The sequence below is a fragment of the Odontesthes bonariensis genome, chromosome 7 (assembly GCF_027942865.1).
Source record: "Odontesthes bonariensis isolate fOdoBon6 chromosome 7, fOdoBon6.hap1, whole genome shotgun sequence".
Classification (NCBI taxonomy): domain Eukaryota; kingdom Metazoa; phylum Chordata; class Actinopteri; order Atheriniformes; family Atherinopsidae; genus Odontesthes; species Odontesthes bonariensis.
Window position 1 is genome coordinate 14916565 of NC_134512.1, and position 16829 is coordinate 14933393.

The 16829-nt window shown below is 41.5% G+C and overlaps 1 protein-coding gene across 6 annotated transcripts; it reads right to left on the bottom strand.

Annotated features, from left to right (window-relative positions):
• Positions 1–303: 303 nt before the first annotated feature.
• LOC142383847 (putative adenosylhomocysteinase 3) lies at positions 304–10893 on the bottom strand. Of its 6 annotated transcripts, none has more exons than XM_075469615.1 (17): positions 10501–10893; positions 6891–7002; positions 6382–6519; positions 6082–6182; positions 5513–5615; positions 5338–5432; positions 3788–3894; positions 3594–3710; positions 3450–3513; positions 3274–3362; positions 3066–3136; positions 2874–2968; positions 2690–2788; positions 835–903; positions 686–764; positions 470–590; positions 304–391 (listed from the first exon to the last, which is right to left on the bottom strand). In XM_075469615.1, the coding sequence occupies exons 1-17, from the start codon at positions 10771–10773 to the stop codon at positions 385–387; spliced, it is 1740 nt and encodes a 579-aa protein (XP_075325730.1). In that variant the 5' UTR covers positions 10774–10893; the 3' UTR covers positions 304–384. The 6 variants fall into 6 exon arrangements, with proteins under 6 accessions (XP_075325730.1, XP_075325735.1, XP_075325733.1 ...); XM_075469620.1 differs by lacking the exon at positions 10501–10893 and adding an exon at positions 8612–8791; XM_075469618.1 differs by lacking the exon at positions 10501–10893 and adding an exon at positions 7211–7382.
• Positions 10894–16829: the final 5936 nt, after the last annotated feature.

Here is a 16829-nt window from a genome sequence, read left to right on the forward strand (position 1 = left end):
TAATGAGGCCTTACAGTGAGAAAGAAATCTGTTTGAACCGTTGCTTATAGACCCGTTTACTGTTTGTAAAACGATAGTAATCTGACGCCCCCTAGTGGGTAAAAGTTGGTCACAACAGGATCCAGTCTTTATAGATTGTTCTGACTGAGCCGTTCCTTGTGCTTCTTTTCCTTCAACCCTTTCAGATTAAATTCAGACTCGAGTTGAGATCACATTCTGGATACTGTGGATATTCATAACCTATATAAGCGTTAACACATGAAACAGATGCAACAGCACAAACAAGACGAACCAGAAACCAGAGAAAAACTGACATCTTTATTTGAGGGCATCCGAGCTCTGTCTGCAGGACTGATGGGCTTTCAGTTTGCTCATTCAAGGAGCTTAGTACCTGTTTAATATAAAACATATTTCTGTTAGATGTATTAAAATCTGTATGTGATTGTTTTTTAAATGTGTCTCATCTCACCTGTAATAATTGGGTTTGAAGGGTCCGTATTTGCTGATGCCCAGGTACTTGGCCTGATCGTCAGTCAGCTCCGTGAGGTGAGCCTCAAACGTTGGCAGGTGAAGACTGGCAACATATTCATCTGAAAGTGCAAACATATGTTTAATTAGCTTGTTGGTGGTATTGAAAAGTAATTAAATATATAGGATATTCAGGGTAATTAAGCAGAGAACTTGCCTATCTTCTTTGGCAGCAGGTACACGTCCTTTTTATATCGTCCCTGTGGAGCGTTGTACAGCTCCATGAGAGCCAAGGCCTGAAACACATCAGGGAAAATTAACCACCAACAGAGTCACAAACGACAAGTTAAAAATGTGTTTTCAAACCTGAGTTGTGGCTGTAATAGAGAGGACAAATGAAGGCAGAGTGGAGCAGCTCAGATTCAGCAAACGACCCTATAAGAAAAGTGAGGAAAATCAACACTGTAATGAATGCAAGTTGTATAATAATAAGACAATAACCACAAAATACAACTGAAAGAATTTGCATTCTGCTCATTAATTATGTACAATGAAGTTGAGTGTTTGCAAGCTTCTTCCCGGATGCACACCGACTGGAATAATGCTCAAAAATGTGTATCTGTTCCTGTAGTTCAACTTACTGACGGTAAGTCTCTGCAGCAGTGACAGCTGTTGTTTGTCGGTCTGATCTCTTTTCAAATAATCTCTTATAAACAACTTGAAGGAGTTTCTTCTAAACTTTGCACATTTTGAGATCACAAAACATGTTTCAAGCCATAACTCAAGAATCACATTTACTAAATGTGACAAAATTTGACAGAATTATATAATGATGTTTTATGTCCAAAAAGTCAATCATCAACTTCACTCTTATGTTGTGATAATCTGCAAAAATACTTTTCTGGACTGTATTCAAAATGCCGTAGGACGTTTCTGTTCACTGATGGTCACTCTGGCAACATGACTGACCATCCGATTTGTCGAGAATGTGTAATCTGGTGGATCCTAAACTGGTTATTCTAATCTTGGTGCCGACCTTGAAGCTGTTCCGTTCGAACAAATGTGCTGAAGCTTAAGGTTTGTTTGAAGTTCCCCCTTTTCAGAATTTGTAGCTTCTTTGCAACAACAATCATATATGAAATATTGTCTAACTGAGACTGCGACAGCTTTTTATATAAAAAAAATATTTTAAAAAATCTGAATCGGCTTTATTAGCTAAACACTTAATACCTTCTTACTCCATATTTGAGTCCGGGTTGACATTCACTTGCAAACTGGCTAGATGGCTGTCAAATACAACCACATGCTGTTAATTCTAGTTCCTTTTTGATTATGGGTAGAAATGGAGGACTGGACCAGAAACAGTTTAAAAAAACAGCTCTGTTCTGAAAAAACAAATTATCATTTTCAGCTTCACAGACAAATTAGCAGAGGACCTGTAAGTGTAACAGCACTGCTGCTGTTACAAAAAGGCCAACATGTGTAATGATTGATCCTTTAAACATAGCTGCTTGATCCACTTTGGGTTGAAGATAAACATATATTGCCTTTGCACATGGCAGCATGGGGACCTCTGAATGATTTATGCGGAAGAGAAAAATTCTGACAAAAGAACATTCAGGTGCACGTTAAAAGCATTAACTATGGCTCGGTTTAATTAAATGTCCCAGTGAGTCTTTCAAGTTTTGAATTCTATCGGTGATTTTCTCTTTTGACAACAGAAAGGTCCATTAAGCTCTCCCATTTTACCTTCCCATGAAACCATGGTCAGAACCAGTTACATTTAGCATTCTGAGTTCACTTCTTTCAAATTCTTTCCTCCTGCCGTTCCTGCATTTTAGACTTTCATATTATTTAAGGAAAGCCTTGTTGTCTTGCTGAGAAATCTGCTTCAATGTTCTGGTTGAAACCAGAGTTTCAAGTGCTAACAAGCACCTTGCGAATTTTTTTAAAACTCCCAAGGAGCCAGAGTCCAGTTACACAAACAGCAGCTCTGGTTACCGTCTCACTATGGCAGAATCTGATCAAATCAGATCTAATCTGCCTAATGAATGGTTACCTGTCTCTGTATATTCAAGGGAGCACTAGGGATGTCTGTCAAATACAGAAACATGGTAGATTCATCATGACACACAACCACACACGTTTCATCTTCAGTTAACACTTAATTGTCATCTGAATGATAGCGTAATCCATGTGTGTGATAAAAAAGTATCATCACCTCAGCCAGCAGGACGACTCTCTTGCCATCAGGCCAGATGACCTGGTCCACGTGAGGCCTCACACGCTGCCACTCCAGCTCTGCAGACCGCAGACTCGCCTGAGAAGTAGGAGTATGTGGTTGAATCGTTTAAATATACTCAAACAGAAAAGCGTCCACGAACAAACACACACAGAGTCTTTACCAAATCCATCTCAGTGTTGGAGTGTCCCATGTTGCAGACTATGCAGCCAGTTTTCATTCTGTCGAAATGTTCCCTCTCCACCACGTTCTTATTGCCTGCAGAGAAACAGAGATCCAAATAATCATTAATATTTGTAATTTGATACTTATCATTAGTAATAATGCCTTGGTCAGAGAACAGCAATTGCCGTACCTGTGCAGGTGATGACAATGTCTACCTGTCTGGCAACTTCACTCAGCGTAAGCACTCTGAAGCCATCCATGCTGAGAGGAGGAGGAGGAGGAGGAGGGCATGAGAGAACTGGCTTAAAACAGTAATTCAGCATGTTTTGTTACAATGTGGCTTTGAGAAGGGGCAAACACTTTAGATCTTTGCTGATAAAAGCTTCCTGTTTTCATACCAGGCCTGGAGGGCACAAATAGGATCCACTTCTGTGACGTACACGACAGCACCCAGTGCTTTCAGAGCAGCGCAGCAGCCTTTACCAACCTGCAAAGACAAAGTAAAGAGGCTGGCCGAGTGGCTTGAATATGAGTTACTCTTAAGACGCACATGTTAGGCTTTTGTTCCACTGACCTCTCCATATCCACACACCACCACCTGTTTTCCTCCAAACATGACGTTGGTAGTTTGCTTTAAACTGGAAGAGGAGTTGAACACTGTCAGGTCACTGCTGAACAGGTTTTAATATATGTTTATGGTCACAACATGATTCACTACCCATCCAGTATGGACTCCTTGCAGCTGTAAAGGTTGTCAAATTTCTGCTTGGTCACAGAGTCGTTAACATTCATGGCAGGAACACACAGTTTGCCCACTTTGATCAGCTGGTACAGCCTGAAATAAGGGGGCACGTACACGTGAGGTGGAGAAGGACTTCAAGTGACCTGATTCAAGCATTGTGACAAACTAACCGATAGACGCCTGTCACACTTTCCTCCACAATGCCTTTGATCTTCGTGAACAGGCTCGGATACTTCTTATAGATCCAGTGGGTCAGGTCGCCACCGTCATCCAAAATCTGACAAGAGTAACGATAAGAAACTCAAGTTTTCATAAGTGCAGCTGAGGCTGAGAGAAGAATGTTTAACAAGGTTAAGTCTTCTGTCGTAACTTTGACAAATAAGCGTGTTAAATGTTAATTTAATGTCCTCAACAGCCTTTCCATGACTTGTTCACAAGTCATGTGAAAGGCAATGTGATATCCTCTGAAGTTAGCTAAACAGGACTCTGTGTTGTTGTTGTGTGTTCATATCAGTGCAGTTTGAAGACAGCTGCTGAATGACATCTGAATAGTGTTGTATTATCCCCCCAAAAAAACTTATTTTCTGTGAAAACTGTTTCAGTTCTTGAGGATGTCTTTAGTAGTTATTTTGGAAATAATAATAGTATGTTGCAGGCGAAACAAAGAAATTATGATTCATGTGTTGAGGTTGCCATGCTTATGCTGACAAGCGCATTCTTTTGTAATTCAGGCTGATACAAAAGTGAAACTCTTAAACAAAGTTTATAGAATTGCCTTGTGCACTCCAAGACTTTATTCAGTTTGTTTCAGAATTGTGGAAAAACTCTCCTGGTTCTGCTCGACTTAGTTTCTGTTTGTTTGTTTTCTTGGGTCCCTACATATGCAGCACCTTGAGTTTTGATTCAGCTGAAATAAAGTATATCTAGTTCTTTAATTGCCTGCCTCTGGTGAATCTGCATCTGGGTCGTCTTTTCAACTGCACATTAAACTACGACCAGTTTGGCTACTTTGTAAGCGGTGGGACAGTCAGGCAGGAGCAGCTAACAGGAAAGGAATGAATTTGCCCGCTCTGCCCTCTACCTTTGACCTCTGGGTGCTGTTGGTCAAAATACACCGTTAGTGTGCAACTACACTCTGTCCACCTAAATTTATATTCCCATATCACATGGACTTATTGTTATATATATGGACTTGATATTGTTCTTTCTATGGTACACAAGAACAGCAGGACATGTTCACAAAACAAATCCTAAGGACCAGACCAGCCTGGCTTACTTTTGCTTACTTTTGGCACTTGTGGCTTGGTTTGACATTAGCAAATACTGTGTAGGCCAAATTCACAAGATGACCAAACCTTGGGTTACGGTAAGTATTGTAAGGGCCTGAAGATGCTGAAAAATGAAGATTTAGATCAAGTTTGCTGGGATCATTCAAGGCTAAATGTTGTCCAAAAGAAAACTGCATATAAGGGCCAAAATTTAGCCAACATACTTTGAGATCAGAGATAACTATAACCTTCAGAGAAGGTTACAGTGTGTGGAGATACAAAAGATCTAACAAACATTTTCAAATGTCAAATTTGCTTGAGCTGCAAAGCAACTCCATCAAAGGCCACCAGTCATAGCTTAAATCCCATTTTGAGTGAACAGTTTCTGATTGATCTCCATGTCCAGAGAAGCTCTGTGACACATAGGTGTGCAGGAGATTTGATCAACATACCAAGTTGGGCTGCCAGGTGTCAGCTGCAACACATCGGTCAATGCACCACCAGAAGTCGTCCTCTGATTCTCCTCTCCATGCAAACATGGGGATTCCTGAAAGAGAATAGCATACAATATAAAGAGATTGTGATGATCAAATGATAATGAAAGGAAGAACACATCCTGAGCTGTACCTGCTTCAGCCAGAGCAGCAGCCACAGCGTTCTGGGTGGAGAAGATGTTGCAGGAGGCCCAGCGACACTGAGCCCCCAAAGCAGCCAAAGTCTCAATCAACACCTGCAAGAGATCAGAAACACACAGACCCATAACAAATACATTTATACTTTTTCTGGTCTCAATCAGGGCCGCACCAATTTATTGAAAAAATACCTTAAAATCATAAAATCAACATGTGTAATATCAGTAAAAAGCACAGGTGTTTTCATTTGGGCCACATCCCACTCAGAGGAAGTTCTGCTTTTGTGCATGCTCTACAACTAATTAGCATGCACAGAGTGGCACTCAGCCCCCTAATTAATGCACCCGACCATAACACCATATACTGACGCTTTGCTTTATATATAACAAAACATCTGTCACAGTACACTTTGTGTGTACTGTGACAGATGTGGACCAATTCTGTTTTATATTTTCATCTTCTTTCACTTCACCTGCTGTTGAAGGCACCTAAAATGCTTATTAATGTTTAGATATTGAAGGAGCGCCAATTTGCAGTTCTTAAAAGTGTGTATGTTGAACTGACCGCTGTCTGTGCAGTGATATGTGTGCATCCCACCACATTGGCTCCAACCAAAGGTTTTTCCTCACCCACGCTTTTCCTCAGAATCATCAGTGCTGGCATTTCTAAATATGACAAATGTGGATGAAGACACATGAACAGGACATGTTACATATCTGTTGCATCTCATACTATATTTTTGTGTGTGTGTTTGTGCTACTTTCCCTGATTTTTTTCCCTGAACCAATTTTTGATTGGTTGCTACTCTAATAATAGTCTGCTATTTATTTATTTTCCTAAAGAACCAAACTCTGATTTGAATACCTTGTTGTGCGATCTGTATTTCCCTGCGTCCAAAATCAGCTTGTTTGATGTTTTTGATGCAGAAGTCAGACAGGCCTTCGGAGTTCTTCTGCAGCTTGTCTCGGGGAGACGATTCACCCTCAGAGGTGTCGCTGTTCACTGCAGGAATAAGGCAAAGTGTAAAAGAACAATCACCTGGCTTAATTTTAATGAGGAAATAAAGACACAGATAATTTTTTTGGAAACTTAAGGGTTATGATTTGGCTGAGGTTTACAGCCTTCATCGTAGATTATGAATCTGACCTCAGTGATGTGAAGAGTTTGAAGTCTGTATGAGCTCTCGCAGTGATTAACATGTTTGAGAAAGGCAATTAGCACCAAATCAAATTGGCTGAATTCTTCAGAAGACTTTTCCTTTTAATAAGGTTAATCCAAAGAACAAAGCATAGGGGCTAATCCTCAGGGCCAGATGGTATATCAAAGATGTTTAATCAGATTAAACATCATGTGTTTTCTTTAGGCTTCTATACCTGAACTCAAGCTGACTGTAGATGACTGTGACATGGACCGAGACAAAGAGCGAGGAACAGCCTTGGTGGGACGTTTGTTGAATTCTTGTTTCTGGTCATTCAGCTGTATTGGCTGAGAAAAAAAGAGAGAAGACACAGAGAAAAGTGCCAAATGTATCAGTTGCAACCTGTTTACAAGCCATAAATAAAAACTTTCTTCCACTGTAAGAATCGACAAAATTGCAACAGCATAATTCATGCAAGATTTTCTTTGACCGCTCTGCTCACAGCCTTTCAGTGCCTCATATTTCCCTCTTCTCTCTCGTGTGTTGCTGGCTCACCATCCAGTGTGGCTGGCTGCTCGAAGGACGGGCTGCAACCAGAGGAGTCCCACTTGGCCATGTTCGTCTTTGGCTGCTCAATCTGAACCTCAGGCTCTCTGAGAACTGACTACTTTTGACTACTATTTCTCCTCTCTTAAACATTTTTCTTACCCACATGGGCAGACTTAAATCCACACCCCAACACGAACACACCCACTTTCTGATATCACCTCCAAAAACTAAAACCGGGGTTGAATGTTTGAGGATTGTCGCAGAGCTGAGTTGGCAGCTCTGCAGTCAGACAGGATAAAAATAGATCAGGGTTGTAAAAAATATGAAGTCGGGCTTGCATAACAGAGAATATGATAACAGCGGGGTGTTGATCAAATATTAGTAGGCTGTGAATTAAATATCACCTGGAGTGTGAAATCATTTTGCCAGAGTAGCAGGTGACTGAGGCACAGATACTCTGATCAAACACAAGACAACACAACAACCTGACAGCCAGAACACTGATTGTTTTTCCTGTTGTATTTTGAAATATGTTGTACATCTTGTCTTTGATTTCCTTCAAAACCTGTGTCCTGCTCACCAGCTCCCCACTCATCTTATATATGTACTTCCACCCATCCAAACATTTTCTTCACCCATTTTTTCCAGTTCTGGATTCATTTTTGGAACTCCTTTGTATTATTTGTTTTTTGTCAGACTGTGAAAGAACTCTTTGTTATTTTTCATGTCTGTTTCTGGACTATGTTTTTAAACTTTACTATGTGCTTTCTCCCTGCTCGCTCTACTGACTGCCTCCCGGTACTTGATCTTTGCCAGCTCAACTAACTTTACACTACCTTGTTTTTAACAGGATTTTCCACTAGTATAAAGGGGTGAAGAATATGGTTCACTTTGATTGCTTTGAAAACTGAATCAAAAAGGCGATGAAAGTCTATAAAACTGAAATATCAGATATCTGGAGCTTGAATGAAGCTGCACTGGTGCCTGTTCAAAGACACAAAGCCGAGTTCTCATGAAGGATCACTTGAATGCAATCTTTTGAAAACAGTGGGCACTTATTCAAGCAGCTGCTTAATCTTTTGCAAAGAAAAACATTAGAGCAGAGTGAAAGTTAACTTAATGATCTCCAACAGAACAAAGTTTTGAATCCATACCAGCTACTGTGAATACAGTGCAATTAAAGATCATAATTATTTGTGTGTCCTGTGTAAAACAAAGTCCTCTTTGGAAACTTTTTGTGCCCTGATTTGCCAGAAAATTTCTCATGCCTTTTTTACTCTTATTCCACAAGTGTGCTTATTCAAAAATACATATTCAAACATCTTATTGCTCAATTCTAACTATAACATGAAGTTCTGAAGTTCTGACTCGCTGCCCTCTGTTAAAGAAAAAAAAAAGGCTGGATACCTTGATGCAGATGAACTGCACCATCTCCTGGTCCTCGGATTTAGTTATATTCATCAGACTGTAGACCTTCTTCATGCTGGCAGAGAGCTCCCACCGCGACACTGAACAATCCCGCAGAGCTGCAAGCTGATGTTGTTAAACCGCTCACAGAGTGATACTTTACGCCACGCCCTCACCCAACAGGTGACAAAAAGCAGTGGGAATAATGAATAATAGACTCTTTGTGGGGCTTACAGCTGAGAATTTTCAACGTTATAGAAAGGAGACACTTAAAAGATGAGGAAAGGGTTAAACCCAGGCAAGGTTGCACAGGGCCACAGATGGATAAGGTGCAAAAGGCTCTCTGTTCTCAGGATATAGATGAAAGACACAGAAGAGTGATGCATGAACGTACATTCATTTTGACAGGATGTGTTAGTGAGAAAGAAAGAGCAACAGAAGAACCAGGCAAGTGAGAAAACACAAACCTGCACGATCATTCAGGGACTCGGGGCAGTTTCTACTAGTGGATTTTTAAGCTTAAATTCACTGTTTTCTTTCCACCAAATGACTAACGCAGCTCTGCAGTTGTGTAATGTCATCCATGGCTCTGAAGAGGCAATTGGGTCCATAGACATTTTTTCAACCAAGCAGGCAGGGTCACATAAACCATGCAATCATGTTCTGTTATGGAAACTGTAGGATTTAGGGATTTGTGGCTCATTGTGCACTATTCTGAACTCCTCCACCCTCCTAACAGCAAAGTTTAAAGCAGTGCATCAGTAAAATATCCTCTTGAAAGCCTACTCCATTACTTTAGCATCACAGTCCTGCAACACTGTCCCCCCATGATGGTTAGTTTAGAAATAGATCCAGAGCAGAGAATCCTCTTTGTCAAAACCTGATGTCTACATCACTCACAATGCAACAAGGTCAATCTTTTTGACACTTTTGACGATAATTGGGTAAACTAGAGAGTCTAAAGCCCTATTCGGACGGACTAGTTTAATGGGGGGACCTGGGGTAAAGTAATAATAACCGGGAAATCTAGTCCCGTCCGAATGCGCCATGTCAGTAAATGATAGCGGAGTATGTCGGTAAACTTTGCCGAGAATTCTACCTCCTGTGAAACGATCCGGAGTATCTACCATAGGTAATACTAATCCCGTGCGAATGTGACCTTTGGTAATAAGTACGGAATATGTCGTCACATCCTTTTAAAGAGAGAAACAATTAGGTGTGTCTGTTTGCAAACATGGAGGTTCTGGATGAAGCACTGCTTTCAAGCACGCAAGGTCGGCGCCATGTCTGTTTACAGATGGGGTTTACGGAAGTGAAATGAAGATGTGCATGGCATCCAGGATGTGACGGTTGTGCGTAACCAACAACTCCTCCCATGTTAGATGAATATTACAGGCATTTCTTTTCCCGTCCGAATTGGTAATTTCTTCTCCCTGGCGTCGTCTAGTTAACCAACATTACCATACGTCCCCCCCTTGAACTAGTCACGTCCGAATAGGGCTTAAGAAAACACAATAAGCCAGCTTTCTTACTCAGTAATGTGTTTTTGGTTTCTTGACCCCAACTTTACAGCTTTTGCAGTAAACACCTAATCTTTCTTTTGTCACTCGTAATTTTTTTTAAAAAGTCAGACAAAAAATCCTCCTTGTGTTTGGCTCACCTGTTTGGTTTGTTTATGACTGCTGACGAACACTTATTGTTAATAGAAAAGAACATATATCATATGTCCTTTTCTTTCAAAGAAATAAGTGCAGCATGGGGTCAAACATTTATCAAGGTCAGCAGCTTGCAACTAAAATCATTAACAGCCTGAGTAGATGCACATTCATGCCTCCTGTGGATTACAGAAGGGTCTATAATCCTGTTTACCAAACTGTGTCTTTGCTTACCATGTTAGTCTTCAGAGCCTCAGTAATCAGCTCTTTGGTCCCAGCCTCAGATCCCTCTGCCTTTTCTCTGTCCCGACCCATAGTCGACCGCCTTCTCTCTGCAGCCTTCAGCATCTGCAGCAAGTTTGGGCTGCATTTCACTTCCTTTTCTTTGCTTTCCTCTCCTGCCCTCTCATTCAGCTCAGCTCCATCTGGCACATATGGTTCTGGGTTACAGTCAGGTATAGTCAGGTCCTCCCAGGAGTCTCCTACCTGCCTATTTTCCTCTGCCATTACTCCTCTAATTTCCTGTCAATGAAGTGAATAAGATTCCTGCTTAGGTGTTTCTGCCCTCCGTCCTCTACCCACATGCATCTTCGTGCGACTTGTGTGTTAACTCCAAACAGCAGCAGTTCTGGGGTTACTTTGACTAAATGTAAAGCAGATAATTAGTTCCGGATGCTCTGTGTACAGGGTAAACACTGGTGGGAGTGCTTCTTTTGTCATAGAGAGAAGTGCAACTTATAAATGTAGCATTGTTTTTTACCTCAAGTGAAGCAAAAAAAGAAGAACCAACATACATTTTCTCTGGGCTTGAAAAGCTACTTTTAATTTTTGTGTTGCTGTTAATAACACCGACTAAAATCACAATAAGAACACAGACACAAGAGTAACACAAAGTGAGGGTTACATTGTAAACAAACAGGTGTGATGACTTGTTTACAATAAACGCCACCAGCATCAATAGTGGCTCCATGGTGACCAACTGATAAAACTAACGCCAGGCTGAAAGATGACAAGTGTAGGATTTGCCAGACATTGATCTTAATACTAATAAATCAACACATCACCACAGATGATGAGGTTTTTCAGACAGATTAATCTAATTACCAAAAATCTATGATGTTAAAGTCTGAAGTGTGATATACTTTCATATGAAAAGTGAGCTGTCAGGTGTTGCTGTAAATTGTTAGACATTTCCTTTTGATCTGCAATATAGGAAAACTGACATAAAAAGGAAGTTTTATATTAAAGTCCCATTCGAGTAGCTATTAATCCCCTAAATACTCATCTGTGTTCATTAGAAGTTTACATTTAGATTTTTTTTGCCACGAGAAAATCTTTCATGGCCTGAAAATGGCTTTGTTATGGGTCTACACCAGGAGTCTTTAAAGGGATAATCCAGAGTAAAATGCACTTTAGATCAATTTACGGGATGTTGGGAGTACATATGTTGAGTTGACATCAAAATCATGTAATTCGGATGGGTTTTGAGAATTTCGATTTGACCGTTTTTAGCCAAAAGTCGTTAGCCTGGAAGTGAATGGGGCAAATCATGTCACCGCTACAAAACGCTATTTTTATACCTCTTCCTACAGCTCCAAACAACATAACACTTACGTGGTACTGAGTAGAGGGTCCCTAAAGCCAAACCGAAGTGTCCCGAGGTCTTCTTGTGGTCAGACATAGAGTCCAGAATGAATTTAATCAAGCCAGTACCTTTCCGGAAATGTGACTGCTGCAGCTGCCGCTCTATATCCGACCACATGAAGACCTCGGGACACTTCGGTTTGGCTTTAGGGACCCTCTACTCACTACCACGTAAGTGTTATGTTGTTTGGAGCTGTAGAAGAGGTATAAAAATAGCGTTTTGTAGCGGTGACATGATTTGCCCCATTCACTTCCAGGCTAACGACTTTTGGCTTGTTAGATTCGGTTCTTTTAGTAGGAAGCTCAAGAACGGACCGGAGTAATTCAAGTGAAAATGAAGTGTTTATTTGTAGTCACACGTCAAAGCATATCAGCGCTGGGCTCAGTGGAACAGAGCTCCCGCAGGAAGTCTGTCAGACTGCGCCATGATTTCCGGGTATCATTTATATTTATAGTCTCATAGGTTGGACTCACATTCGATCGAGTATGATTGGACATGAGTAGGTTCAATATGCTTCGTCATATTCTCTGGATCAGCCCAAAACAATGTGTGTGTGTGAATCTGCCCTTGCTTTCCCAGGCTTTCCTAATTGTTTTGTCTTTCTACTCCTGGCTCACTTTAGGTCATAATGGAAAAGTACTGAGACTTATTTCATTCATAATGTCTGAGAACAAAGCCAATTTTAACAGGCTAAAAACGGTCAAATCGAAATTCTCAAAACACATCCGAATGACATGATTTTGATGTCAACTCAACGTATGTACTCCCAACATCCCGTAAATTGATCTAAAGTGCATTTTACTCCGGATTATCGTAACAGTGAGCTATCCTGAAGATTAGATTTAGAAAAAAATACACCAAAGTCACTCTGCCTTTTTGGTTTAGTCTATAGGATCATGATTATGTTGTTTAATCCCATACACAATTAACAAGTTAGGTAAGATGAAAACATATTGCTGTTCGACTTATCTAGGCTACCAAATGAATAAATGGACTGTCAACAGGGATTTGATCAAAAACAGATTCAACTTTCATCTTTCCCTTTTGCCAGACTGACATTGTAAATACGTGATTGGTTATATAAAGGTTTTTTAAAAGTCCTGTAATCAAAAAAATCTTAAAAAATGATTCACTCATAACTTTGTTTTTGGATAAATTAAGTTGTTTTTTTCATTCATTTCATTAATAGCATTTCATTCATTATCACAACTCGTATGAGCACTTTCTACATCTTTCTACATTCTCATGTGTTAAGTCCTCATGAGAAAGCATGAAAAGGGGGAATGACCCAGTACTGTGCTGTGCTTTTAATCATTCACTCACTGTGGTTCATGTGTTTGAGACATCGGACAAATGTTTTCTTTACTTCTGAGGTTTCCTGGTTGGACTTTGGCAACAACCTCACTTGGCTAGAGTTAGAAATCAAAACTACTTCATTAGGGTCAGAAGACAGTAATATGGCTGCAATACCCTTTTCCCCTTTTTATAATTCACAATTTATGAGGCATCCATATGACATCTAATTTTACACTTCACATGCAGATGCTCTCATGAACATGAGAGGTTGCATATTCCTTAAAGGTCCCATGGCCCATGGCATGAAATTTTCACTTTTTATGGTTGTTTAAGCCGCTTTCGGACTGCAGGAACCTTTGGCAGTTCTATTAACCTTTAATCCGCGGGGCCGTTTTCTCCCGTGTTCGGACATACAGGAACTCGGGGCTTTCTCCCTTAGTTCCTATAACTATTTAGCTCCTTCTCCAAGATCGGGTCTTTTCATAGTTCTTATAGAACTAATCTAACGGAGGTGTGTGTGGTTGGTAGCTACGCCCCATGTCATGCTTTCACGGCTGAAATGTTTACATATACAACACAGACAGAACAGACACGTGTTTAATAAGCTACTCGCTCACTCGCCTACTCGCCACTCGCTTGGATGCTTTTGCTGACTTGGTGTGTAGAAGTTGGGTGGCCACTGTTTGGAGAACACTGGGGGAACGTCACCTGTCAATAATCTGTATTCTGCATTTTAATTGGCTACTCGCTTTTACTCGCTTACTCGCGTCGCTCGAAGTTGAAATATGTTCATCTCGGAATCCGCCCACATCGCATCGCTTGTACTCTCCTCGCCTACTCGCCTCCTCGCCTCGCGTGAACACATAGACATTCTATTGACTTCACTCGCTGAGCGAGTAAATAGCAGCGACGTGTGTGTATGGGGCTTTACACTGGTCTCATTTGTCTGCAGCGCTCTGCTCTCCTTTCTTCTTTCATGAAATAAAAAAGTACCGTCTCCTGACTCTCTCTGTGAGCTTTTCCAGCCTCGATATTAGACGCCTGATGTGATTGTCCATGATTAATATCACCATCATGCAGACCATAAACACAGTGGCCTCCCCGCTCTCCATATTAGCTTCTTGGTGGTATTTTTTCTACTCTCCTTACTTTTACCGTTTTGTTTTGTGTTTGAATGTAGCGCTAAACGGCTAGCAGACGGCTGCGCGCGGCGCATCAGTCCCTATCAGGTCCCGACTCATGTGCGAATGCAGACTGAAACAGTTCCACTGGGGAAGGATAGTTATCAGAACGAAATTCGAGGAGGGTAGTTCTGATAACTACTTTCTTAGAACGGTCTGTCCGAAAGTGTGAGGAATATGAGTTCCTCTAGCCTGCCTGCGGTCCCCCAGTGGCTAAAAATGACGATAGACCTAAACCATGCACTGGAAATTATTCTCCGGCTTTGGAAATGTGACCATGCAGGTGGCCTGATCGGGAAAGCTACCTGTTATGACGTGGCACCTATTATGACGTGGAGGTTGTTTCCACCCAGAGCCAATAAACTGCCTTTCCCCGCCCACAGCTCTTTGGTCAGCTCATTGCTCTGTACATAAAAAATCTGTTCAGAGCTCCTGCATCAGAACCTCTAAAGAGCCAGTGGACAGATTTTGTTTTTTTCTGGGAAAGTGACGACAGAACCGAAGAGATTTGTGTATGTGTGCGCCAATTATTTCACAGACGAATGTTTCCAGAACTTGGGCTAATACCGAGCCCAAGGGAGAGCCCAGACACCCTGCGGAGGAAACTCATTTCAGCCGCTTGTATTCGCGATCTCATTCTCTCGGTCACTACCCACAGCTCGTGACCATAGGTGAGGGTAGGAACATAGATTGACCGGTAAATCGAGAGCTTCGCCTTCTGGCTCAGCTCCTTCTTCACCACGACGGGCCGGTGCAGAGCCCGCATCACTGCAGACGCAGCACCGATCCGCCTCTCAATCTCCTGCTCCATTCGCCCCCTTACTTGGGGAAGGATCTCATTCCCGAGTAAGTAATTTAACGCTCTATAATTGTGTTGCTTTCCTGTATGTACAGTATAGTTACATAGCTTGTTACCACAGGAAAGGGTTTGTATCGTTAGCAGCTTACGTTAGCTAACGGTTAGCTATGCAGCTAATAGCATCTACAAGCTCTTATCTCTGCCAACTGGGCTGTTGGAGGTGTTTGCATGCCCATGAGATGGTTAGATCGCTCATTTTAGACCAAAACTCCCTACTTCAAGCTTCCTGAAGAAGAATGAATCTGCAAATTCAGTGCATTTCATCAGGATAATGATTCATTCATGGTTCCAGAGTCAAAACGGTCAGTCTGTCTGTGTCGTTTGCTCTGCAGCTAATAGCTCGGTCACTGTCGCTAATGTAACAGTAAATAGCATGAGGTATGCAAGTGGACACCTCATTTACTGTAACACGAGTGTTGTGTACTTATTTGTTGTTTTGATAGCCGTCCTGCTGTTGCTGTTATGGCGCGCACGATATCTGCCTTTCCCCTGATTGAAATGACTCGCGCTACGTGCATCTTTGCAAACCAGAGCAATCAGCTGAGAATGTCAAAATCCTCACTCCTGCTTTCCCCTTCACGCACGGCTTTTTTGCTGTGTCTTGTGTAGCACTTGCTTGATGTTAGGAGAGTTGTTCAGTAACTAGTTCGTCATATTGTCAAAGTAAGCTCATATCAACAGGTTTCGCAAGTTTTACAGCATAGGGCTGCCGTGCCATCTACGTGCCATAGCGATTCACAAAACTTTTGCGCAAGGTACCACGGGCGTAAGTAAGGCCACACCCCCACTAAACAGCTCAGTCTGGAGATCCTAAGGAAAGCTCATTTTTGGGACTGGCTGTAATTCAGAATTTTGGGGAAAAAAACTCAGATACAGTATTAGGGGACCACTAAAGCCTATAAAAATATATAAAAGCCTCCTTTTATTTTCATGCCATAGGAACTTTAAATGTCATCGTAGGTAGTTTTGGCGTGCATAAGCATTTAATCCATTAGATAGTTCTTAGTAGGAGAGTCTGCTCCATTGACTGAGACTCTCCTGAAACCGTTTGGAGGCTCATCTTGCATTTTAAAAACATCAGATCTACAACTTTTTTCTTAAAGTGAATCTTAAATCAGCAGGGATCTATGAATATGCTAATCTGCCCCCACTCACATCTCTAACAGCCATTTGGGGCTTGTGGCTTACAGCAGCTCACTTAGTCCAGACCAAGTCCCAGTTGGTAGTAGCTAGTGCAGGTAAGCTTGGCCAAAGCTGAGAGACATGTCCTAGCTGCCAACGGCTTGCAAATGGGCGCATCGGGACTTGGCCAGACTGAGTGCGAGGCCAATATTCTTTGGTGAAATTGTCCTTGTAGCTTACAATAGCTTCTCATATCATTGGTTCTTCACAGCACATGCAAAATAGCTGCGAAGCCCTTGCCTCTCTGGGACTGAAGGCAAAAGTGTTCATATTCGAAGCACAAATCTCCTGCACTGTAGTGTGATTTAGCTCATATGTCTTATGACATAAAAACATCCAATCGACAGATTGTCAGGGTTAGAAATTTGGTTCTCATTGATGGGTACATTAAAAATGATGT

What these genes read in the sequence shown, in the direction of transcription:
- LOC142383847 (XM_075469615.1), bottom strand. Translation starts at nt 10,773, where the DNA reads ATGGCAGAGGAAAATAGGCAGGTAGGAGACTCCTGGGAGGACCTGACT. An exon ending in ATTTGTGCCCTCCAGGCCTG is followed by an intron (nt 3,137 to 3,273) that starts GTATGAAAACAG and finishes TCCTCCTCTCAG; the next exon opens with CATGGATGGCTTCAGAGTGC. An exon ending in CCAACACTGAGATGGATTTG is followed by an intron (nt 2,789 to 2,873) that starts GTAAAGACTCTG and finishes CCTACTTCTCAG; the next exon opens with GCGAGTCTGCGGTCTGCAGA.